At 43.6% G+C, this 26,739-nt stretch overlaps 1 protein-coding gene across 2 annotated transcripts in view; it reads left to right on the top strand.

The window, feature by feature from the left end:
- The first annotated feature begins 8,412 nt into the window (after positions 1-8,412).
- Positions 8,413-26,739, top strand: part of SOCS7 (suppressor of cytokine signaling 7) — a 32,755-nt gene continuing 14,428 nt past the window's right edge. The window contains exons 1-4 of one of the 2 annotated variants that reach the window (XM_073004315.2): positions 8,413-9,704; positions 18,314-18,378; positions 22,038-22,142; positions 24,483-24,587. In XM_073004315.2, the coding sequence (XP_072860416.2) occupies positions 8,551-9,704; positions 18,314-18,378; positions 22,038-22,142; positions 24,483-24,587 (1,429 nt within the window). In that variant the 5' untranslated portion in view covers positions 8,413-8,550. The remainder of the gene's footprint in view (positions 9,705-18,313; positions 18,379-22,037; positions 22,143-24,482; positions 24,588-26,739) is intronic. The other variant, XM_073004316.2, reaches the window with a different exon arrangement.

The following is a 26,739-nucleotide window of genomic DNA, read 5'->3' as shown; positions in this document are numbered from 1 at the left end:
TAATAATAATAATAAATCACACTTAAGCTGTACAATGGCTTAAGGCAGAGTGAGAAACCTGTGTTCTTAGCGTTAAGACCTGCATTCCCTTGTCAAACCCAGACAAGGAAGGCAATCCCTTTTCTGATTCTCTCTCTCTCCCCCTCTCCTTGCCTAGACCAGTGGTTCTTAACCTTTGTTACTCAGATGTTTTTGAACTGCAACTCCCAGAAACCCCAGCAAGCACAGTTGGTAGTGAAGGCTTCTGGGAGTTGCAGTCCAAAACTCCTGAGTAACCCAAGGCTAAGAACCAGTGGTCTAGACAGCTACTGCAGAAGGGACAAAGAGTTGAGGACAGCTACTTTTTAAAGAATATAACTGACAAGTACAAAATGGTAACCACAGCAAACTACTGTTTTCAGAGGTTTGTATGAATTCTTTGCAGATGGCTTTTGAAATCAATTGAAGGGCCTCATAAAGTTTGCACAAGGCTTCACGAGTACAGGTCTTCCACCCACGACTAGCCCTACCATTAGGCAGAATGCTGCACCTTCCTCAGGAAGCAGATGCTGTAAGACAAAAACAGTGACAAGGTGCTGGAGATCAGATCTGTGCATGCTGTATAGCCTTCCTGCAACCTCTAAACTAGTCATATTTCTGTGGGGTGATGGAGGTTGCAGTCCCATCACAATTTGCTAAGGCAAGTTTGAAATGCCAAGTTATCTTCTGCATGTGGAATGGGAGGAGTGGATGTCGTTCTTTGCTGCATGTAGCAAAATGTTTTGGGTCAGTTATATGACCATAACTGTTGTAACGCCATATCATCTATTGTAATACCAGCATCATCTATTGTCTATCCACCCTTTTCTCTGTGCGTGTGTTTGCATGCGTGCATGTGCATGCACATTTTAAAATCTCACGTATGGAATAGGAAAACACAGAACAAAGTCCAGGTTGGAATCATGTCTGTTTTCTTCTTGAAAGTCACTTACTGCCCTGCAACCCCACTTCAGCAAAGTTACCATTGTCTGGAGCTTCTGAGAGGGCAGTTTTAGCTGGAAAATAGCACAAGAGGAAAGAGTTAATCTTGTTCTTTCTGCTTGGCAATCACAATCCAGATTGTTTCCTCCTACATTTGGCTTTACTCATCTGTTCTTCCTGGTTTCTGCCCCATTCCTCTGGTTTTGTGGATTAATTATCCATTCAGGAAACAGCCGAAGGCAACATAATTCAATTCTTGTAATAGACTACCACTTGGAAATACTACTCTTGGTTATTTATACTTGGATAACACAGAATACCTGATTTGGAAAGAGGAATGATGGGTAGACATTGTGAGTAGCTGGCATAAATCTATGGAATTCGTTTTCCAAAAGAGCTTCCAGCTATCCTTTTGAAGCATATATTTCATGAATGGTGACACCTACTTCCATAAAACGTCTGTCAAACTATATGGTTGTGGTTGTAATGGAGCCTATGGTACCATATCCAGTGCCATATTATTGAACGTTTTGAAGTTATACGACAAAGTGGCAAATCAGAAAGAGGACCATTCAACATCACATTTGGCCAAACTGAAATGGCAGATTAATTCAAAATAATCAGGTCACAGAGAAGTCTTAAGGTTGTTATTTACCCTGTACTGAGGATGAAAGGAACTGATGCTGTGAGAGTGCTTTGCCTTAGGTCAGTTACTGAGTTAATGGCAGAGGCAAGATTTAAACAGGGATTTTGTTAGTCATTGCTTTGTCTCTTATTCATTATGCAGTAATTGCTGTCATATTATAAAAGTGATATTTCAATATTTGTGTAAATTGGTGAAAACATTCGCTTTTCAAATATGCAGCCAAGTTAGGGTACGGCTACACTAGCAGTCCCCTTCATAGATCATTGCCTTGTCATGATGAAGGGGCTTGAGTAGTTCAGAGAAGCTATGGGCTATGCTGTGCAGGGTCACGCAAGACGGATGGGTCATAATGGAGAGTTCTGACTAAATGTGGTCCACCTGGAGCAGGAACTGGCAAGCCATTCCAGTATCCCTGCCAAGAAAACTCCATGGACAGAAACAAAAGGCTAAAAGATACGGTGCTGGAAGAGGAGCCCCTCAGGTCGGAAGGTGTCCAACATGCTATTAAGGAAGTGAAAGGCAAGTCCAATACTGCAAAGAAAAATACTGCATAGGAACCTAGGAATGTAAGTTCTATGAACCTTGGTAAACTGGATGTAGTCAAACATGGGATGGCAAGAATAAATATTGACATCCTGGGCATCAGTGAATTAAAATGGACAGGAATGGGTGAATTCAATTCAGATGATGATCATATTTACTACTGTGGGCAAGAATCCCATAGAAAAAATGGAGTAGCCCTCATAGTCAACAGAAGAGTAGGAAAAGCTATTTTGTTGTTGCTTAGTCATTAAGTCTAAATGAATGAATGAATGAATGAATGAATGAATGAATGAATGAATGAATGAATGAATGAATGAATGAATGAATGAGATATTATTACAGTACTGTGTTATTTATTTATATGGAAGAAAAATTATATGAAGCTTTTCAGCCCTAAACAATGCTTTTCAAACAGACGTTTAGGTCCATCCTCCCCTCCTGAAGATGTTTCAATCCATTTTACATAATTTTTAATTGATTTGCTGTCACCATTTGTGAGAGGTTTGCTCTGTTATATTATTTCATAATTATATCTGTTCTCTTACTCTTACATGTTGTTTTGTAAGCCGCCCAGAGTAGCGGTTCACCACTAGATGAGTGGGATATAAATATAACAAACAAACAAACAAACAGCTCCCAGAGTGGCTTACAATAAAATCAGAATCAAAGAGTTTGATGAGACCACAAAGGTCTTTAGTTTGACCACTTGTTGATATAAATCCATCAAGTTTTTAAAAACCTCTAAAGATATAGAATCTTACTGTTTGACTACTGAATAGCTTATATTGTCTGCTGTTCACTCTAAATTATTGTAATATGCACCGGTTGGTCTGGAACATGTTCTTCTGAAGTTTATTCCATTGAAAGACATTTATTCCATCATTTATGTGATGATACTTTAAATATCTGAAGGCAGTAATGATATCATCTGTTAATCATCTCTTGTCCAGTCTAAATATGTGGTAACTAGAGTTAACCTTTCCTCAGAGGACTTGATCTCATGGATCCTCAGCACCTTTTGTGGTCCAATACATGCTTGAACTTGCTGGATTATACGGAGGGAGGTAGTTCTTCAGGAATTCTGGCCTTATACTGTTCGGGCTTCCTATGTTAAACCCCCCACCAAAAACCAAAAATAAATTTATGTTGATGGAGATGAAACCAGTGATGTAGTGGTAACTTTTGCAGTGTGCCCACTTATCATGATAATCCCCATAACTGTTCTCCCAAGGAGAATATTAAAAAATGCAGGCAGCTGCATTGATCCATATCAACAAACTAGTTCTAGAAGTTTTAATCTCTACTGGGAATGAGTCATTTGTTAGGCAAATGGGTTTTAATTTTCCATTCAGCGCCAGGCCACTACAAATAGGGGTAGATCATGATTCATGACAATACATTGTTGCTAGGAAAATTCATTTTCCCTTGCCCTATTATGAGTATTGATACTAAACTTAGAAGGGACAGGGACCGTTGAACAGGGTAGCAAATGACAGTTTTCTCCCTGGTAATCAAAGTGTCCCAGTACTTTCATCTTCTGAGCTGTACATTCACCATGCCACTGTATGAAACAGGTGCTCCATATTAGACTTTTATCATATGTCTTTAAGACTGTGCCGTGGGCATGAGAATCAGCATTGCCACCCTTTCATCACAAAACTCTCATGTTCATATACAGTAATAAGTGCATCAGAGACAGAAATTCAGCAGGTGCAAGGAAGTGATGATAGAACCATGCATCTTTCTGGCATGTGTGCCACTGTCACAGACATAGATGAGTGGCAGCCCAAATTTGGAATTAACTCAGTGCATCATTGTCATGGGAATAAAGATATAAAGTGCATTGCTGTCTTGGCACATCATAAACTGATTGCTCTTATATGCCTGGGATTTCTTCAGGCATGTAAGTGTGGTTTAGTCAATAATTGGACCTCCCCCCCCCCCAAGATGGCACCAAGCAGACAGAGGCATCCCAGTGTCCCACAGCCAGTTCTTTTATGCTTTTGTTTATTTATTAGTATGAGCCTTTTGTATTTAAAGTTCCCGTGGTGTGGCTGTCTGAGAACCTGGGAAGGTCAAGAGGGAGGATGTACCTTGCTGGTTCTCCCTGATCTCTCAGCAGCTTTTCATATCATTGACTCCAGTATCCTTGTTTGTTTGTTTGTTTGTTTGTTTGTTTGTTTGTTTGTTTGTTTGTTTGTTTGTTTGTTTGTTTGTTTGTTTGTTTTATATCCCACTCATCTAGTCTTTGAATACCCTGGGTGGCTCACAACAAATGGAATAAAACAATTAACAATTTACAACAATAAACAATCATTCAAGATGGGAGAAAAAGAAAAAAATAGATCAAGTGATGCCCAGAGGGAAGGCCTGCCTAAAGAGCCAGGTTTTAAGTTGGCTTTTGAAAGTACCCAGTAAAGGGGCCAGACGAATCTCAGAGGGGAGATTATTCCAGAGATGAGGAGTCACTGTCAAGAAGGCCCGGTTTCTTGTTTTTTCTTTCCGGGCCTCCCTCGGCGTTAGGCCCCTCAGCCGCATCTCCTGGCTAGATCGAGTGATACGGGTAGATCTAGGTGGGAGGAGGCGTTCCGCCAGATATAGAGGTCCTAAACCTTTTAGGGCTTTATATGTAATCATTAAGAATTTGAAATCAGTGTGGAAACGAACGGGCAGCCAATGCAATGCAGCTAGGGTGGGAGAGATATGTTGATGTTTTGTCACCTTACTGAGAAGTCTGGCTGCCGCATTCTGCACCATTTGTAGCTTCCGCATCAATCTCAAAGGTAGCCCCACATAGAGTGCATTACAGTGGTCTAATCTGGAGATTACAAGTGCATGGACCAAAGTGGTGAGTGCCCCTTCTGGACAGGCTCTCCGAGGTTGGGATCAGAGGTCTAGCATTGAGCTGGTTCTGGTCCTTAAGGACCATGTCCAGAGAGTCCAGCTTTGGAACCATTTTTTCAGCTCCCTGGATCCTCAATCGTGGAGTGTTCCAGGGGTTGTCAATACCCCCAAAGTTGTTTCATATCTATGTTAAGGTACTGGGGGAGGTCTTCAGGAGATTTGGAGTATCTCAGCTCAATCTCTCTTTCACCACTTCTGCAGTCGATGCTGTCCAGACACTTGAATGTTGCCTGGCTTCATTGCTGGAATGGACCAGGGCTAACAGGCTCAAACTGAACCCAGCAAGATGGAGATTCAGTTCCTGGGAGGCTCCTCTAACAGGTTGTGGAGGATTACCTTTAAACTGGATGGCATTGTCCTCCCATTTAGGAATCAAGTTCACATTTTGGGTGTTTTTCTGTACCCAGCTCTCTCTTGGGATTCCCAGATTGCAGCTGTGTCCAGATCTGCCTTTAACTAGCTGAGGCTTATCATCCAGCTCCACTTATACCTGGATGAATGTTCACTCAGGACATTTGTACACACATTGGTCATTTATCAGATTGATTACTGCAATGCTCCTCTCCATGAGGCTTCCCTTGAGGCTGATGCAGAGATTACAGCAGGTCCAGAATGCAGCAGACAGACTGGTGGCTGGTGTGAGCAAATTTGATCACATCACTCTAGTTCTATCTCATCTCCACTGATTACCCATTGTGTCCCAGATCAGATTCAAGGTCCTGATGCTAATGTGTAAATTCATTTACTTATTTAAAATATCTTTCTCCTTAAAAAGGACTCAAGGTGGCTTACATCCTTGAAAGACTATCTTTAATGCTGAAAACAATGAGGATACGATGGTGGTTTACATCATTAAAAGCCAATATTTAAAGCTAAGAACAATGAGTATAAAGAGGCAGCTTGCATAATTGCAAGACAATATTAAAGCTAAAAACATTAAAGATACAAATATTAAAAAGGAACAAACAAATACAGTACCACTCTGAGAAATGGAAAACACAAATAGTACTAAAAAACCAGTTAAAGCAGTAATGCATAGCAATCCATCTAAAAATCACATTCAGGTAGCCTGTTACTGAGGAAAGGCTTGCCTGACAAGGAAGATCTTTGTCTGCTTGCAGAAAGACAGTGAAGATGGGGCCATTCTGGCCTCCTGTGGCAGGGAGTTCCAAAGTCTGGGAACAGCAACAGAGAAAGTCATCTCCTGTATCCTCATCAGATGCACCTATAAAGGTGGTGGGACCAAGAGAAAGGCCTAATGATCTTAACACCTGACCTGGCTTATAATGGGATACATGGTATTTGAAATAGCTGGGACTCAGGCCATTTAGGGCTTTATAGTTTAAAAGCAGCACCTTCTATTATGCCCAGAACCTGATTGGCAGCCAGTGGAGCTACTGTAGCAGGAAGGTTATGTGATCCCTGTAATCAGCCCCAGTCAACAATCTGGCGGCTACATTTTGGACCTGCTGAAGTTTCCTGATACTTTCAATTGGCAACCTCACATAGAGTGTGTTACAGTAATCCAGCCGGGAAGTAACAGTGTCATAGTGGCCAGATCAGATCTCTCCAAAAATTGATGTAGCTGGCGCTCTAGTTGTAATTATGCTGATGCACTTTTGGCCACCACTGAAACCTGGGCATCCAGGCTCAGAGATGAATAATCCAGAAGCACCTTCAAAATGCTATGCACCTGCATTTTCAGGGAGAGTGTAACCCCATTTAGTACAGGTTGCATCTCTATTCCTTGATCTGCCTTTCGACTAACACTTCTGTCTTGTCCAGATTAAGTTTCAGTTTATTCACCCTCACCATTACTGATACTAAACACAGATCTAGAGCCGAAACAGCTTCCTTGGATCTAGGTGGCAAGGAGAGGTAGAGTTGGATGTCATCGGCATACTGGTGACATAGAGCCCCAAAACGACAGACAATCCCAGCAGTTTCATGTAGGTGTTAAGTAACATAGCAGACAAAACAATATCTTAAGGAACCCCACAGGTCAGCGGCTAGAGTGTCAGACAAGAATCCCCCAACAACCACCTGAATTCTCTCCTCTAGGAAGGACCACAGCCACCTGAAACAGTGCCCTTTGGGGTTTGGGACCACACTACCTGTGGGAAGATGTCTTCCCCATGTCACCTGCCTGACCCATCCTCTTAGGCTAAGCATCTCCAGGTAGCCACTCCAAAGGAGGCCTGGAAGTCTTCCATGGGAGGTCAGGCCTTCTTTGCTGTGACTCCAGCATTGTGGAACCATCTTCCAGAGGAATGACACCTGGCTGCCTCCTTGTTAACATTCAGAAGACAACTTAAAACATTGCTTTTCAGGGAGGTTTCCTGCACCGACCTTGTTTGATTTTATATCTCCAGTCCTGCCGTCACAGAGAATTGCCTTTGGTTCCACTTGCTCTTATTTTACTAATATTTATTCTTTGTGCACTTATAGTTTATAATTGTATTATTTATGGTTGTAAACAGCCCAGAATAGTGCATTGCACTAATATGGGGCAGTATATAAATCGAAGACATAAATGATAAATAAATGTATGCGGCATAATTAGAAAGAATGAAGGGCTTCTGAATATGACTGCTTCGTATTTTAATGTAAATCTCTCTGTATTAGGAACTATTATATGAAACACTCACATCTGAGCCTATTTCAGCCAGCCTTTGTGGTCTAATAAAAATAAGTTGTTGCACATCATTACTTAACTCCAGAATTTGTTTTGATTGGCAGGACTTGCTCCATCAGAGGAGCTGTGCCTATATGCATGTAGTGTGTTCTGTACATGCTTTTATCTGGCTTTTGAATAATCCAGAGTTTGCACATCTAGGAAATGGAGACAATCAGTCCAGGCCACAAGGTATAACTTGTAGTTTTAAACCAGGTAGCTCTAATTTTTACAAGCTAGGAATGATGAACAGATGTTGTAATATATATAGTATCCTGTTGGGACCACCTTATTTTGAAGCTTATCGCAGGAGAATTGGCCGTCCGGTGGGGAGTAAAATCAGGTGTCCATCCTATTTTTGCTGTGCTTTGAGATGGACCAGTCTCGAATGTCAAATTTGAAAGGGATCGCTTTTGAAGGCGGGCGTGGCTCTTCCCCAACGGGGGCGTGGCCGAGCGAAAGGGGGCGGGCTCGACTGGAGCGGAGGGCGTGGCTTGGTAACATCTGTTTGCTTTCTAGCCAGCAACGCACAGCTGGGATAAAAATGTGAGCGAGGGGAAGGGCGGAGCGCGCGGGCGGCGCAGAAAGAAGCCGCAGCCCTGCCCGGCTGGTCACATTGGAGGCCGCATCAGCGGAAAGGGAAGTCGGAGGGCGTGCACACCCATTGCTCGGGCGGGCCCCAAAGCGAGCCAGCGAGGAAGGAAGGAAGGAAGGAAGGGGTGGAAGGGAAAGCCGTGAAGCTTCGGGCAGCCGATCTGGACAAGGGGCCGGCTTCCCTGTCCAGATTGTCTAGCGAGGCCGGCTCGCCTTTTTTTTTCTCCAAATGCAATGTACCGCCTCCCGTAGCGCGATGCAGCGGGCCGGAGGAGGAGGAGGAGCGGCGGCGGCGGCAGCAACAACAGCAGCAGAGCCTGGAGGCGGCTGCGGCGGCGGCGGCAGCGAGGCTGTTGCTGCAGCCGCGGCCTCGTACCGGGTGCTGAGCCGTTTGCTCGGCTATGGCGGGGCCGAGTCAGGGGCAGCTGGGCTGGCGCTCGGGGGAGGCGTTGGCGAGACCGCTGCCCTCGCGGTTGGCGACCGGGGGAGGACGGGCGGGCTGCGAGGCTCGCAGCTCTTGGTCTTCCGCCCGGGCGAAGCCGGAGAGCCGTCGGGGGTCACCCGGGGAGCTGGATTGCCGCCGACGGCGCCGCCGCCGCCTCAAGCGACCTCGGAGCTCTTGTGCGCCAGGCACCGGTGCGCCCTCTTGGACACCCCGAAAGGCGAGCCCGGAGGGGGAAGATGCTGGAGCGGCGCGGCTGGCGGCCTCCTCTTGCCCCCGGGAGCCGGCCTGGAGTTCCAGCTGGCCGCCTTGGGGCTCCACCAGGCGCCCCCGACGGCCCCGGCTGGGCCGGGCAAGCCCCCCGGCGACTGCCCCTGCCTCAGCCTCCTGCCGGCGCCGCCTCTCGCCCCGCCGCCGCCTCTGGCCTTGTTACCCCCGGGGGAAGAGACCAGCGATGCCCTCCTAGTCTTGGAAGCTCTCGGCCCGGACGAGGAGGACGAAGAGGAGGCGGCGGCGGCGGCGACAACGGCAGCCGCTGCTGTTGCTGCTGCAGGGCAAGCGGAGCCCCCCAACCCAGCCGGTGTGGGGGGCAGCCGCTTTCCACCCGCCGCCGCTCCGGCGCCCCCGCTTCCTTCAGGCGCCGCTGCTGGTCCTTCCTCTCCTCCTCCTCCTCTCCCGGCCGGCTCGGTGCCCCCCGCCGCGGCCAGCCGGCCCAGCTCCTCCGCCCCTTCCAGAAAAGGGTCCTTCAAGGTCCGCCTGAGCCGCCTTTTCCGCACCAAAAGCTGCAGTGGCGCGTCCTGCACCTCGGCGGCTCCCTCGGGTGCACGTCGGGCCGGGGAAAGGGACCCTCCCCAAGCCGCGGCCACCCCGACCCCCTCGGGCACGGCCGGGAGTCTCCCCGATGTGTCTCAGCCTGGAGGCCGGGAGCAAGACCCCGGAAGGTGAGAAGAGGGAAGGAGAAGAGAAGGTGGGCAGGTCTAAGGGTCACAGCGAGGGAGGGGTCTGTTGGGATGATCTTTGTTGAGTGATGGAGGGTAGGTAACTAGGGGATTCTTTGAGGTTGGCGTGTTTAGGAACTGGGGGAAAGGCCAATGGCTTGCGTTGGTGCGCTGTGAATTTAGGTTCCCCACTTAAGGGGAATCTGTTAATGTAGACGCTGGATACCTTCCAGATGTTTTGGACTACACTCCCATTATCCCATCCAGCGTGGGTGATGAGAATTGTGGCCCACAGTTCTGGTTGTCCTCAACCCTCCTGGCTTCTGGTTGAAACTGGAAAGTCTCCTCTGTTTATCCTTCGACAGCGTCAGTGGTAAATAGAGAAAGCTCCCAGGCTCAGTTTCTGACCAAAGAGTGAGTTGCAGTGTGTGTGAAAGTTGTTTGGCCAAGACAGGTATAGCCATTCAGACAACATTTGGCTAGATGAACTGACTTAGACAGTTCCCTAAGTTCGGTTGGGCCTCCAAGCCCTGCATCCCAGAAGGAAGATCTGCAGGCATTTAGTATTCTCACAGCGGCAGCTTGGATCCTCTGTACTGTAATTGGAAGAGCAGAGGCTATGAATTGCCTAGGCAGGTGAACATTTCTATGTTTCCAAGCTGATGGTCTACTTAAAGATGTGCTGGGATGACAGATTCCCTCGGGCAGGGCTGGGGAATATGTGGCTTGCCAGATGTTGTTGGACTCTAGTTCTTGTCACCTCTAGCCTTCATAGCTATTGATGACAGATAATGAGAGCTGCACTTCAGCAGTATTGAGAAGTCCTGATGGAAGGCTAGAAGGATTCTTAATGAGAGTCTTTAATCAGAAACGCAAATGCCTTAATTGCAGGTTGCCTTTCTTGTACTGTACTAGGCATCCAGGGCATGGGTGGGTAGAAGGTAGATCAGGACCACCTGGTAAATAGCAGAGTGATTTGCAGTACATCTTTCTTAGTAGTCTAAGGAACACAATTACTAAAAGCAGTTCCCCTACTAGATTTCTGAAAAAGAACCTTTACTGAGCATGCACCCAGAGACACCCTATTCCTTAATTCTTGGAGTAAGTCCCTGGTTTGCAACACTGTGAACCTGGGTTTAGTGGCAGATTTCAAATAATGAAACAAATCACAAAAGCAGATCTTGCATGTCCAAAGTTAGCCAGCTGTTTTCTTAAGGATTGTGTTTGGGTAAGTGGAAGGCAGGAGATTAATGACGACTAAGGATTTGTTTTTAACTGGCTATTATTATTAACTATGAAACTTAACGGTAGTTGCATTGATACAAAAGTCTTATTTTGTTTTTTCAATGGATGCTTTAGCTGCTTTTTAAGACCAGAAGCCTAGTGTGGTAATTTCCTGGTGTGATTAGGTGGATTTAAGGCTGAGGGGGACTTATATGGATTTTCAGCATGAGAAGAAATTGATAGATGCTAGTATAACGTTCTGGTTTTATTAGCCCAAAGGGTTCAGAGCATATTTTCCAGAGTTGTGGTGTTGAGTTTAGTTGTAAATGCTGATTGTGTGGTTCATTCACCAGTTCTTGAGATGCAGAAGTTGCAGCTTGTTTTAATGGAAATTTTAGTTTAAGGAAAATTATGTAGTGGAATGCGATTGTCCTAGCTGTAATTTTTTAAAAGCTACTTTCACTCTTGCTTTAATGCAGAAATTTGAAATGTTTGGCCCTCCACATTCAAATTTCACAATCCCTTATCACTGCTTGCACTGCCTGTGGCTTCTGGAAGTTGAAGTCCAAACATCTCAAGAGCAAAAGGATCCCTATCCCATTATAATATGAAAACTGTTATAAATTACATTTTGTTTTACTCTTAAAATTGTAGTTGGACGGGCTAATATGTTCTGTAGTTAGATGGGCCGTTGAACTCTGACTTGTACAAGGTAAATGGTGATCTAAATTCTGTTGTATAGTTATGCCAGGGGAGGGGAAATCAAGTAAAGCAGCAAATCACTTATTAATAAGTCCTTGCTTGGATTCCTCATTGTGGGCAAGTTAGGTGGCTCAGCTTGAGACCAAGAATCCAGTTGCAATTTGTCACTGTAAGTTATGTCATGTGTTTTCAACCATATGGTGTGGGATTTGGGTTACTAAATTGAATTTGAGGTGGAGGAGATTTCAACCTAAAACCTGAATCCATGTAGGCTGTACTCTAACTGACCCTCAGTGTCAGAGTATTTAAATGGTGTTCCTCTTAAGAGATCTCTTAGGCTTATTTTCACATACTTGAGTGGTAGACCATTCTTCTATGCATTCAGACAGTCTCAGACAACTCTCTTCTAGTGGTTCTTATACTTTGTTCCTCTAGATGTTTTGAATCCCAATTCTCAGGGCTCCTGTCCCATTAGCTAGCTGCACTGGCTGGAGATTCTTGGAGCTGAAGTTCAAAGCCTCTGGAGGACCAAGGCCTGGGAAACAGTGTTCCACAAAAGCTCCAGGGTTTTGGGACTAATGGAAACGTCTGCCTGAAACCTTGGAGAGTTGCTGCAAGTCGTGATTTGATTAGATGGGCCAGTGGGCAGGCTTGGGCATTTCATATAGGCTCATACAGAAAAATGGCCACACACAAATGTCTTTTCCAAAATGGTGGCTTTTAAATGTTTTTGAATTACCGTATTTTTCGCTCCATAAGACGCACCTTTCCATAAGACGCACCAATTTTTTAGGAGAAGAAAACAGGAAAATATAATCTGTTTTCTTCACTCCATAAGACGCACAGACTTTCCACCCCCCTGTTTTGTGGGGAAAAAGTGCGTCTTATGGTGAGAAAAATACGGTATAATGCCTGTGAATCCCAGCCAGCGTGATCAATTGTCAGAGATGATTGGACTTGTAAGACCAAAGCAGAGGGAGAGAACCACATTGGAGAAGATTACAGAAGCCATGCAGCAGATCGCATGTGGTTGTTTTTGTTTATTTGACAGGACTGTTTTATCCAGGAATGAGGAACATGCCACCTTCCAGGTGGTGTTAGGCAGCATTTTTATAGTCCCTCACCATTACATTCCAGCTAGAACAAGTGGGAGTTGTTGTCCAACAAAATTTGGAAGACCACACATTTTCCCATCCCCCAGGTAGTCTCCTCCTACCTGTGTTACCTGAACTCCATTTCAATTGGAGATGCTAAGGATTGAAACTGGGATCCTTTGCTTCTGTTCTACCACATACCTGCATACTACCTAGCAGAAGGTAAGACTCTGATGTTGGGAAAGTGTGAAGGAAAGAGGAGAAGGGGACGACACAGGATGAGATGGTTGGACAGTGTTACCGAAGCAACCAACATGAATCTGACCCAACTCCGGAAGGCAGTGGAAGATAGGGCGGCCTGGCGTGCTCTGGTCCATGGGGTCACGAAGAGTAGGACACAACTAAACAACAAGCAGATATACAACTTGTCAGTGCCTGCATGGGTAATAATACGAGAACTCATGAATAGCAAAACACAAAAAAATGTAATAAACAGCTATCTTTCCAATAATTCAACAGATTTGAGTTTTCTGGGATTGTTTGTGCAGCATTAATGTTGAATGTTTGGTCAGTACATTTCTTGTGAGATTTCAGGCAAGCAGATCTTGTGAGTGGTTTTAGAGGATGTTGTAGTAGAATTGGTGATGAATGTATAGGGATGATGTATTTTAATTGATCGGGAAGGGGGATGGATTTAGACAGGTTCTGGGACTTTATGAGGTAAATAGTTCCATACCTGAAGTTCATGGGCATATGTCAGGCTGAGTAATACATTCTGCATGTTGTAGAATGGTGTATATTCTGTACTTAAAAAAACAAACCATAAATGATTGGTATTTCATTTGCCCCAGTGATTCCTTCATGGTCAGATGAAATTTATAAAGTCTTTCAGCCTGTGGATTGTTATGAGGTGGTTTTGTTTCAGCTGTAGATTGCACTTTCTTCCTTTTCCTCAGTGAGACATGACTCCAGGGCATTCAGGTTGTCACATCTAAGCATCATTCACTTTATCTGACCTAAGTGTGCCAACTCCTTATCTTTCCAGCATCTTGCTGTCATAAGCAGATGGCACTTCCTTCCTCATACATTTCACTATTTATTAATCTCACAGCAATAATTCTTCTATCTATGAATTCCAAGGTGTGTGAAAATTTCAGGCAGCAGATGAGAGCAACAGTTCCAGCATTATGGTTAAACAGTGTAAGATGGTGGTGTTCAAATGTTTCAAGCATTATTACATCCAGGGATTACATGTGAAAGTATATGTTTTGGGGATTAATAATGAGGATGCCTTCATATTAATAACTGTTGTACACTTGTTATGCATATTGTGAGGCACCCTGCATTCCAGAAGAGAGTATATAAAAGAAATCTTTCCTAGGTGACAATTGTTGTTTTGTCGTTGTGTCCGACTCTTCGTGACCCCATGGAACAGCACACACCAGGCCCTTCTGTCTTCCACTGCCTCCCGGAGTTGGGTCAAATTCATGTTGGTAGCTTCGGAGACACTGTCCACCCATCTCGTCCTCTTGCCTTCACACTTTCCCAACATCAGGGTCTTTACCAGGGAGTCTTCTCTTCTCATGAGATGGCCAAAGTATTGGAGTCTCAGCTTCAGGATCTGTCCTTCCAGTGAGCACTTAGGGTTGATTTCCTTCAAAATGGATAGATTTCTTCTCTTTGCAGTCCAGGGGACTCTCAGGAGTCTCCTCCAGCACCACAATTCTCCACATGCTATTCGGATGACAATGGCATGTGATTTTGTGTGGATCAGAGGCAAGTGAAGAAGCAACACTTTTGGTCCAGATGAAGATGACTATTGCTGTACAGGATTCTAGCCATATCATTCCATTTTACTTTCTTCCCTCCCAGTCCATCAGCCAGAATTCTATTGCTGCTGGGGAATTATAGACTCAAACTAGCTGATAAGCTTAACATATTTTTTAGAAGTGATGCTTCCTTAGATTTGTCAGAAAGGAATTACAGTAGTTTGCTTTTCCTCACCTAAATTTCTTGCATTTATCATACATTACTTGGTGATTGGAAGAGAAACACAGACTCAAGTTGCATGTCTGATTGATGAGAAGTGTTTAATAGAGAATATCCCAGTTCCTTTTATAGGAGGGAGAATATTAAGGAGGTATGCATTCACCTTTTGAATGCTTGAATCTCAGTCCTTATTGGCCTGTTCTTGGGATCGTCCCATCCTGCTGCTGTTTTCTTCCTCTTGTGATGCACATGGACCATTTGGGCTAAAACTGTGTAAGTCACATCTTGAACAAGGAAACAGAGAATGGTAGACTAGGAGTGAGGGGGGTCAGTCTCTGAGCTTGCCTCCAGGCAAGGTTGACTAGGAGGTAGAAAGGCCTATCATATATCACGCAGACACTCTAGGCCAGTGGTCCCCAACCTTTTCTGAACCGTGGACCCGGTTGGTGGGGTGGGGCAGGGGTGCTCGCGCAGATGGGTGGGGTGCACTCATGTGGGTGAGGCTCGCTCATGTGCATGCACTGGTGGGCAGGGCACCATGTCCATGCGGCTGGACAGGCTGTGTGCGGTGGGAAGTGCATGGGGGGGGCGGTTGATCTGTCTCTGCGGCCCAGTCCTGCCAAGGCCATGGACTGGCCACCGGGCCACAGACTGGGAGTTGGGGACCCCTGCTCTAGGCAACATTTTATGGGGGTGGGTATGTGGGCTTAATTCAGCAACAGTGTTGAGTTAATGTGATCAAATAAAACATGTACAATCTGTTCTCTTGGTGCACTAACGTGTGCTAGCGTTCATGTTAGGAATTATGCAGTTCTGCAAGGGGCGGTCTTGGTCTCTGGGCTGAACCAGTATCAGGCAAGGCTTTTCTTAGGACCAACCAAGTCTATCACACAGTTGAAATCGCCTTCTAGAGTTCTCCAAAGGTCTCCCTTAAGCTGGCTGTAAAACAAGTGATGGTAGAGGGGAGGTTGGGCAAAATGTGAAAAAAAAAACCAACTCTCCACTTTGTGGCTTCTGTTGTTTGGGAATCAAGGATTCTGAGAACTGTCAGGCAGGTAACATTTTCAAGCTCTATTCCAAACCTCAAGTATTTTCACATCCGAGTAAGAAACTGAGTAAGAGTGAATGGCCAAAATGGCAGTGTGGGTTCTTGTGGGAGCAGTTGTAAAATGATTCCTTTCTTCCTTCAACGTTCTATAATTAAGTATAATAGGTGTGTATGAGGATAGTAGTGTATGCCTGTATAGTGGATATGTATGAACAGAGTGCTACTGTTGATTGAATGCTGATTGGTTAGTGTGATTAAAATGTTTTGGGGAGGAGTCTGATCTGTGTGGCAGTTTTGGGTTTAGTGTAGAATCAGAGGGAGTGAGATCTGAGAGTTTAAAAGGGAAGGAAGTCTGTTTTTAGAGTAAGTTAAAAGACATAGTCTGTGGTAGAGTTCATTAAGAGGTTTTCTAGAGAGCTGTGAGAGAGAGCAACTGAGTCGTTAAAGAAGTCATTTCAATCTTTAAATACAGAAGAAATATATTTGCATTATAAAATTGTTGCAACATATGTCATTTAACAACTTAGTCCTTAACTTTTCCCCTTCATACCCGTCACCTCTTACCATAAACATCTTTTGTTTCAGTCAAATTCTCCTTGTTAATTGTTTTAAGAGTAATCTTGTAAGAGTAATTAAAATATGCTAATAAAATAAATCTTGAGACACGTGGTTTGGAAAACAATTTGGAGCATTTAGATTGTTGGTCGACATTTCTTTAAGATGAGACGGGGCATGGTGTAAATGTGATTTTGAGAAATGTGGTGAATAGCAATTGGTCAAGAAGTAAGATGACATTTTACTATGTTAAGCTTTGTATTTATTACTTGTAACATAATTTTCTTTAGAAAATTTTTTTAAGAGTAATCAAGAAGAAAGCCAGGTTGCAATCAAATAATAATACACTCATGTCCCATGAAACTACACTTTATCAGTAGGATCCTATTGATTAATTTAAAAAAAACTTTGATATCTTCATTCTGAATTATCTGAAACACCACCTTGAACAAGAAGACTCTCGCTGGGACAGTATAGAAAGAATAAACCCAAAATAGTTGGCTGTAGTTTTTTTCTGGGGGGGGGGTGTTGTTTTTTCCATGTAATGCATTTCCTAGCAACACGAAGGAGTTATTTCACGTTAGTGCTTTTCCTAGCGGCTGTTAATAGGTGCCCTGAGAGGTGCTTCTGACTCCCTGTGGGATTTGTAACCCCACTTGTGTCAAAATTAGTGCCAAGGTCATCACTTTCTGCCGCATAGGGTACTGCAATCCACAGTTTACTTATCTGATGGGGGGGATTTTAAGTGAAAGAAGAGTGGGTCATAAAATAATTTTCCATTCCCCAAAATCTGTTTTGAAGAGGGACTGCTTCAGTCTGCACTGGAGGACAAAAACTCACATGATTTATTTTATTTATTTATTTTATTAGATTTATACCCCACCCATCTAGACCAATGGTGAAGAGGCCCTCAGTAAAATAATGTTAACTTCCACAATGCTTGCATTCTGGTTTTCTATGTGGAGAATTATGTGTTTGTGTGTTATTTATATCTAAAATACATATATCTGAAGAAGAGTATTTCACCATGCTGACCCTTCCCCCACCCTGGCAACTTGATGCAATGCTAAGTTATAAGCTGGTTTCAGATTCCATGTGCATATAAAAACAGAAGCTCCTTTAAATGTGGAAATGTACACTTCATTTTCTTTCTAGGTTCTCGATGTATCACAGATGGCTTGCAGGCAGGCAAACTAGAAAAATGTTTTGTGGCCTAGGAGTAAGGTTTATTTGCAAGGTTTACAAATCCTTTGTTTATAGTAGTTGGTTTGATTCTGAAAATCAGTAAGCCTAACTTATAATTTAAAAAAAGGATGCAGTTAAAAAATACCGGAAAAATACAAGCTTTGGGTATGGTTCCTTATAATCTTTTTAATCTTGATTTGAGTACTTGCCCTGATGAGTACTACAATTTCAATTGTATTTTAATTCTTAGATTGGGGAATTAGAAGCCTAATGAAGGCATAAATGCCTGTCAGCTGAATCATGTGTTTTTTTTGCCTGAATTAAAGTCAAAGGCACACTTCATTCTTGCCATAAAAAAGGTTATTTTTAGTGTGTGGCTATGTGTAAGAATAAGAATTACATTCCTGCCATTTACATCTGTAAAGACTGAATGAACTGGATTATCAGGTTCTTATTTAACACATTTACACTCTGCCTTTTCTACCATTTGGGGGCAGGGGACAGTTTACAGTTAAGTAGCATAAACATCCCTGTGTTGATGCAGCAGCCTCATTGTGGTAGTGCCAATCCTTCCTTATATTATTGTTTAGTCTAAAGGCCATAACATGGATTAAAACATGGAGTTGGCATCAAGATAGCAGGGTATCTGTGGAATGGAAATATCAGAGTGTAGGAGGAAGGGCAGGGTTTCTTGAGAGGTGAATAATACCTAATATTATATGCCATCAAGTTGATTTCTACTTATGGTGACCCTCCCATGAAGCATAACCTTATTTATAGGCTCACTTCATCTGTACATTTTTTTGTTGTTGCAGAAAACCAAGATTGATGCGAACACAAAGTGCCTTTTCTCCTGTTGCTTTTGGTCCCCTCTTCACAGGTGAGCATCAAGGGAAGAACTTGGATTTTTATTAACCCTCGTGGGCCAGGATGGGAGAGTTGAGCCGCCTAGACTTGTATTTTGTTGCTGAATTGAGAATGTAGACATTCAGCAGCATTCTCATCGGAAGAAATTAGAAAGCCACTGATTTCAACCACTGTTATGTACAGGGTGTTTTTTTTTCACAGATGAATCACAGCTAGGACAAAAAATGTCCCAACAAATCTTCTGCATTTCTACATTTGGGGAACAGTTTTGTCCCAGCTTAGGTAAAGAAAGGTTCCATGCTGCTTTCCAGGGAACAATGATGCGGAGAAGTAAATTGATGTACAGTATTCTGTCAGTAGTTTGGTTCCGTTTGGATGGAGAGTGGAGGATATATTGGAAATTCTCACTCAGTTCATCAAATTCAAGGCATGTACTTTAAATCTTGCTGCTAATGTGTAGTACATTTGCATTCCCATAGGATAAGAAAGTACTCTACAACTCATTGTATGGGTTGTTTATTTTAAAAAATCCTGGTGGATGAGGGTTAATTTATGCATTTGTTGTCATAAGAATCTTTAAGACTAGGAGAAGCTAAAATTGACACTGGAGTGATTCTGGGTGTTTTGTGTTATTTTGTGTTACAGTAAAAAAATTAAGAAATACTTAATATTTACATGGGTGAAAACATGCCTCTGCTCTCATGTATACGAGATTATCCCTGGGATCCTTCACGGTGGTGGTACCCAAGCCAATGCCTTAGAGATGTGTAGAACTACAATTGCCATCCTTCCAGCCAACATTTGTCAGGCCTGAGTGTGATAGTGCCTTACCTAGAATGAATTCTGTCCAAAAACACAGTAATATCAGTAACTGTTTTCCATACTGAATTCTCTCCCCCCCCCCCGCCCCCACTTCAGTTCTTATTAGGGAAACTGACTCTCTTGGCCAGCTTCTACTGTCTAATAGCCAACTCCACTGGAGAATTAATATACACTTTCTTGGTAACATGGCCTAGGAGACAAAGGCATCAATGCAGAAAGAGATTATAGAGAATCTATCCTAGTCTGAATACTCTAGTTTTACCAAAATGTTAGTTTTTTAAAAAAAAAGACAAAAAACTGTCTGACTGTTAGAAGTGCAGCCAATTGAATAAATTTATTAATAATATTAATATTAATATTAATGTATTTATATTGCACTCTGCACCATAGTGTATTCCAGTAAAATCAATGTACAAACATGCAACACATTTAACAGGTAGCAGATTGTGACTTCAGATATGTTCATCCATTCAGGCTGGCTGCAACACCTGGGAGTTTTGTATTTGAACCACTTCTGATACAGTTTTTGTCAGTTACTGGTTGGAGATATAGGAATTGATATAAAGTCCACAAAGGTGTTGCATGGAATTGATAGTTGATTTGGATTATGGGATAACATACACAGGCATATATTGGGTTTTGTATACCTGAAGGCTTGATTCTGGCATTTATTCCTGGGTTAGAGCTTAACTGATACAATAGCATGTACAGTGGTACCTTGCTAGACGAAAACCTCGCAAAATGACAAATCCGCATGACGATGAGGTTTTGCGATTGCTATAGCGATTCGCAAAACAGTGATTCCAATGGATGATTTTCGCTGGACGATGATTTGGTCTGTGCTTCGCGGACCGTTTTTTCGCAAGACGACGATTTTTACAGCTGATCGGCGGCTTCGCAAAATGGCTTCCCTATGTTTTCGGGACTGATGCTTCGCAGGACAGCCATTTTAACAGCTGATCGGTGCTTTGCAAAATGGCTGCCCTATGGGCGATCTTCGCAAAATGATGATGATTTTTCCCCATTGGAACGCATTAAATGGGTTTCAATACATTCCAGTGGGGAAACAGTTTTCGCAAGACGACGATTTCACTAAACAGTGATTTCAGTGGGATGGATTATCGTCGTCATGTGGTGCACCACTGTAAAGTCTGTCTCAGTGTGACTAGGGAGAATCTGAATGTGTAGTGAAAGATGCAGTACTAATATGGAAATGGACAATGTACTTCTCCAGTCCTTATGATCAGTATTTGTGATAAACAGGCTGGTATTCACATTTAAAAATTTTAGCTCTGCTTCCTGGAACAAAGGGTTTGAAGATGGGCTGCTTTTACTTAGGAGTGAATGTGATAAGGTCACTCCCTACATGTTCAGAAGTGCTCTTGAGTGTTACTCCATGTAACCCATATTTTGACACTTGTATGGAAAGCAGATTGGTGAGGGGGGGACTGAGACTTGGCACAAATTAAACCCTCCTTCCATTTAAAGTGTGTATGAGTTGGCATATGTGTCTGCATTTCAGTAATCTTCTTTTTCTCATTCAAAACCAGCTTCTTCAGCTTGCCTGGCATTCTGCTAAATCCCAGATGCCATGGGTTGAAAGTTCGGATTGTTACTTGGTGGCAAGGGAAATAATCCCTTGCATATGTTTGTTCCCCAGCCAAATAGAAATTTGTAGTTTCAAACATGGGAGGGTATATGCAAAATGTCTGGGCTTTGTTTCAAGAGCCAAAGTGTGATATTCAGTCAACATCTTCCTCATCTGTAACATTGAAACCACTCTTCCAATGCAGCCTGCACCTTTCCTAACTTACATCAAAGTAACTAGTGCGGCACATCCATCTGCCGCAAAGATCTGGGATGACAAGACACCAGGGCATGCTTGAAGAAATGGGCATAGATCCACAAAAGCTAGCAGATTGTATGACTTCTTTAGTGGTCTAATAGATGTCTTGCCTACTCCTACATTGTGTTTTATTTTATGATTTATCTAAACATTTTTGTACATACAGAAGCCCCTAAACTGGTTAAGAAGTCGAAATACCACTAAAATAGCAGAGGTAAAACCACGGAACTCAAATGAAAAGTCAGGTGGAATGAACATATTTCTGCTGCCTGCCTGAAACTTTTTGTAATAGTGATAATCTGGTCTCCCCTGGAAGGGAATTTTACTGAAGTCATGAGAATATCCCCCATCTAAGGCTCCTTTTTTTTGAGTGAGTGGGGAGGATGTGCAATAAGACCTCCAGAGATGTCCACAAGCTGGAGCAGATTCATATGGAAGTGGAGGAGGTGTATTCGTATACAAATACTCCACACAGATGGAGATAACAAGGGTCTGGACGGTCCACTCACCGATACGCTAATGCTGCGGGGCCCGCATTGCCGTCCTGTTGCTCTGGAGATTGCGATCACCAAGCCACTCTTCGACCTGGCAGAGAGGCTTCTCGTCCCGCCTCTTGCCAGGAGTGACTAGGTGATTGCGTGATAGGACAGCAGTGCGGAGCCTGCGGCATTAGCGCATCGGTGAGTGGACTGTCCGGCCCCATGGGGCTGGACCCTCATCTCGACCTGTGCGGGGGTATTTGTATTCATATACAAATACCCCCATCTCTAGTGTTGAGATATCCTGACTCCAGCCAGTACAATTGATTCTGAAGCCACTCTAATATGAACTGAGATTCCCATCCAGGAAAACTGGTGATGTTCTGTAGCTGCTGCAGTTTCTGAACCCTCTTCAAAGGTAACTCCATGTATGCATGAGTGCCCAGTAATATCTTGGAACAAATTCTTTGTAGTGCTCTGGAACGAGGCGGTCTCTGATGTTTCCACTTTCATTCCCTTTTCCAGGCGAGACAGTGTCACTGGTGGACGTGGATATCTCTCAGCGTGGTCTGACGTCCCCACATCCCCCAACGCCACCACCTCCCCCACGACGAAGCCTCAGCCTTTTGGGTATTGCTTATCTCTTTGCCTGCCTTTTACAACATCCTTCAGACTTCCCATCCAGAAATAAATTATCATCTCTTTCATCTGCTACTCGGCCATCATTGTTTAATAATAGACAGAGGTGTTTTGGATCCCTTTTATGTAACATTTGCAGTTGTCATGTTTTTGATCTGAAATAGACGTGGGCAAGCTGTGGGTCCCAGGGGCCAGTTTTTGTTCACTGGGATCCACCATGAGTAGCATCACCCCAAATATGCATAAACAGAAGTGGCTGGGAGTCTACTTTCAGTTTTGTGGGGGCATGAAATGAAGAGTGGGTCCCCCTGGAGAATTCTTGCTTCGGGAGGTTTCTAGAAACGACCATTCTCCTTTTTTTCAAATTTTTAAAAAAATATTATTTTTAATTTTGGTACAATGTTTTCCATGCTGGATATGGTATTGGATAGAACTCTTCCAGGGGTCTTACAAATGGCAGGTGATGATGGTGTATGATTTATTTTTATTTATTTATTAGATTTTTACCCTGCCCCTCTAGACAATGTCTATTACATATATATAGCTATACATATATATATATATATATACATATATAAACACACACACAAATATATATATATACTGTATATATATATAATATTTTACAGCTTTGTTTGTATTCTTTGCCTGCTTGCTTGCTTTTACTTATCTCTAATTCCTGTATTATGTGTCATGCAACCCCACCCCTGAGAGCTGGACTTGGTGCATGTTTTGTACAATTTTGATTTTCATTGGGAATTAAGTGGGGCAGCTGTTGCCTCTTTTCCTTCACCCTTGTAATGCTCACTTGTATGCACCTTTGGCCTCTGAGATTTTGGCTAGCAGTGCCCATTTTCTTTTAAAAATTATCATAATGACAAGGTCTAGAAACTTAGAGGTGCCCAAGATTTTTGAATTGTACCATGTGCCCATATTTTAAGCAAGTCCATGTCTGTACATATTATGCTGCCGGTGGGAGACCATTTGTTCCTCTAGCCCGTTATTGTGATGCCCATGTAATATCAACAGTTGCCTTGAATTAAGGTATCTCCTTTAGCACAAGAAGAGTGGGGTTTCTTGTTGTTTTTTCAACATAAGGCTCTGCTGGGCATCAAATACTCCCTTGCAAGAGTTTCCAGTTTAAAATGCATTTAGTTTAGTGGTCCTTTGGAAGTAATAAGCATCCCTTACACCTTTTCTTTACTTTGCATCTTCCTTGGCATCTTCTTGTGTGTGAATGTATCAAGAGCCAAACAGCATAGCGAGATAGCAAGCATAGCCCTTTCTCAACCTGGTGTGCTCCAGAAGTGATGGACTACAGCTCCCCTCACCAAAGCCTGGGTACCTGGATGACAGAGGAGATGTGGAATTTATAGGACTTTATGTCCCCCTTTCAGTACTAACCAAGTACACGAGTGTTACAAAGGGAGAGGATGAAAAAGGATGAAATGATGGGAGCTCTGAGCCAGTTGTAAAGTCTGGTTAATCTCTGTATTTCAAACCCAGAAGCCCCTTCTTCAAGGGAATACCTTGTGCCAGGTTCACAAAACATGACATTCAGACAGCCAGATGCAAACAGTTAGCTGTGTATTTTGGTTTAACAGGTGCTTGACAGCTTCATTATCCCTGCCCCCCTGTTTTTGGCAATTTCAGGCAAGCAGCAAATGCAAGAGGTCTTTTATACCCCCAGTGAGAGGCTGGGCCTCACATGGCAGACACCTGCTGTATATCAAATATAGTAATGGATTTGCATGGCTCTCATGACTGATCCATTCTGTTGAGATCTACTCTTTCTAGGGATATAGATTCTCTTACTTCACAGATTAATAGCTCGCTCCATGAACACCTGCATCTCTCTTCAGTGACATCACTATAAATGTGTGGGTACAGTAGATCCACTTACCTTTGTGTCTATCAGAAGTGATAATTAATGCATGCAAAATACTCTCAAGAACAGTTTACAGGTGCCCCAATTTACCAGTGTTGAAAAGTGGAGGCTATTGTTGTATTCAAAAATTATTACAAAATGAATTTCCGGAAAGATATTTTTAAACTTAATGGTCACAGTATTGAATGCTGCATAGAATCCACAAAGGCAAAAGAGAAAACTACAAAGATCAACAAAGAAATCATTATGAGTAACAAACTCTTCAATAGAGATGTGTGAGCACACATTTTTAGTGATGTCAGAGACTCCCAAGATGGGTTTTCAGGGCTCCAAGAGAGAATGCCATGTTCAACACCCATTTCTGTTGAAATGGAAGTGATACGGTTTTGCCCTGTTGCTTTTCATACCTCGTGGACCTTTCAATTTTTGTGTTCTTCTTCTAGATGATATCAGTGGGACACTGCCTACATCTGTCTTAGTGGGTCCGATGGGGTCTTCATCCCTCCAGTCTTTTCCTCTGCCTCCGCCGCCTCCACCGCATGCCCCTGGTCAGTTTAGCTTTGATGCTCAAGGCTTCCAAAATTTACAGTGTAATGGTTCCCAGCACCTGGGCTTCTTAATTTAATTATTCAGTTTTTGAGCTCAAGGCGATGTCTGAGAAATGGAATGGGTTTAACCCCAGTCACTGCAGACATTAATGATAACATATGCATGCACCTGCCTTTTCTCCCTGTATGTCTTAGTCGCACTCTCTTTCCTGCAGAAAGCATGTATGCCCTGGAAACCTTATATTGCCCTGCACAGAACCCCACTACCACTGTCCTCCGCCCACCCACCCCCTTTCCAAGGGCCCTTGCAACTTTTGATTGTCCTTCTCCCAAATGAGTCTGTGATTGTTGTTCACTTGTGTAAAATGCTTTCATGAAGCCACATCTACTGAGATAAGCAAAATTGGGGAGATATGGTAATGACTGGAGGAACAGTGCTTAGAATGAAGACTTTACCATATTGATTCTATCTTCTTCTTCCTTTTAAGCCAGAGTTGTTGTTGTAGGCAGCAGTGATCCCTGGTGCAAGGATTTAATTCACTGGGCAAATTTAACCTTCACTGCACTTAAACTGGGGCCAAGTGAATCTGGCACGGAGGGGAACAGTTCTTGCTGGACTCTTAACTATACCTTTGCAGTGTTACGTTCTCTTTTGGACAATCAGTTCTACTCATGGGTGTCACACAAAGGGTATTCTAGTTAAAGCTAATAGGCAGATTTATTTTAAAAATGAAGATCTATCTTAGTCCTTTAGCAGTGGCTTTGCAGAATAAATCTAAATATGAAAACTGCCCAGAGACCTTTTGGTAGTGTGGGTGGCATATAAGATAAATAAATAAATAAATGAAATGAAAGTTTCCTGTTGTGCCCAGAAAATAGAAATATTTGGAACTGAATTGACATCTAGGGGTGAAGGGGTGGGAGAGTGCTCACATTGGTGCTGGCATGCACGTGTGTGCACAGAGCAGTTGTGGGGAGGGCAGTGTGTGCAGGGGTGGGTGGGAGGTCTGTCTCTGTGGCCCGGTCCAGCTCAGGCCACGGACCGGCACCGGGCCATGGACCTGAGGGTTGACGACCTCTATTTTATATGGTGTTGCTGCCCCTTGATAACCTTTCCTTCTTGAATTTTAATCCTTTTAGTGTATGATTGATTTAAATTGTTCTTTGCAAATACAGTACAGTATATAGGAACTAAGTTCATATTGCAGTGTCCTATTCCAGATAACTATATTCAGTGGACAAAGGGGAGGAAGAAGTGGTTGAGTAAATGTCTCAGAAAGGCACTTAGTCTATTGCTGTGTCTCTGTTACTGCTTGTGTAGAGTCCTGGAGAGTGCCTTACAAATCAAATTGAAACAAAGGTCTGGAAATTATTCTGAAGGCAGGCATGTTTCTCTTTGGGTTGCTACTGGGAATTTCTAGAGTTCTGGGTTCAGGATCCTTTTCTACCATGGTTTCCACCCCACGATGCCTCAGTGCCCTGTTTCCTTGCCCAAACTACCTTTCCAGTACAGTTCACCATCATTCCTTCTCCATTTGTTTAAGATCTATTAATGGCACATCTTTTTCATATTTTCTCAAATGGGGTGAGATCATTTAGGGCAGTGGTCCCCGACCTTTTTGGAACTGCAGACCAGTTGCGGGGGTAGGGTCCGTGTGCAGGGGGAGCACCCCCGCGCTCGCAAGTGGGTGCTGCATGTTTGCAGGTGGGCATGGCACTTTCACTGATGGGCATGGTGCGCATGCACGGATGAGTGGGGCGTGCTTGTGGATGGCCATGGTGCGGTTGTGGGTGAGTGGGTCGTGCACATGCACATGGCACACGAGCAGGCCAAGCCCATCTGCAAATGTGCTGCACCCATATGTGAACTCTCACCCGTGCATGCGCGCAAGCATACCATGCGTGTGTGCGAGGGGTGGCGCGAGATGTGACTCCATGGCCCAGTCCTGCAAAGCCCACAGACCAGGAGTTGGGGACCCCTGATTTAAGATATACCTTAGGCCTTTATTCTGAAGTGCACTTGATTTATGGTAATAATGGAAAAGCTTTGGCTCTCCTGACGTTTTGGTTTTCAACTTCCACTGGCTCCATCCTGCGTGGCCACTGCTAAGGGATTGCGTGACTTGTAAGACATCTAGAAAGCCAAAGGTTC

Source organism: Pogona vitticeps, chromosome 6, assembly GCF_051106095.1.
Source record: "Pogona vitticeps strain Pit_001003342236 chromosome 6, PviZW2.1, whole genome shotgun sequence".
Lineage (NCBI taxonomy): Eukaryota > Metazoa > Chordata > Lepidosauria > Squamata > Agamidae > Pogona > Pogona vitticeps.
Note: the sequence above shows the minus strand (reverse complement) of the source record. Positions and strands in the feature narration are given on the sequence as shown.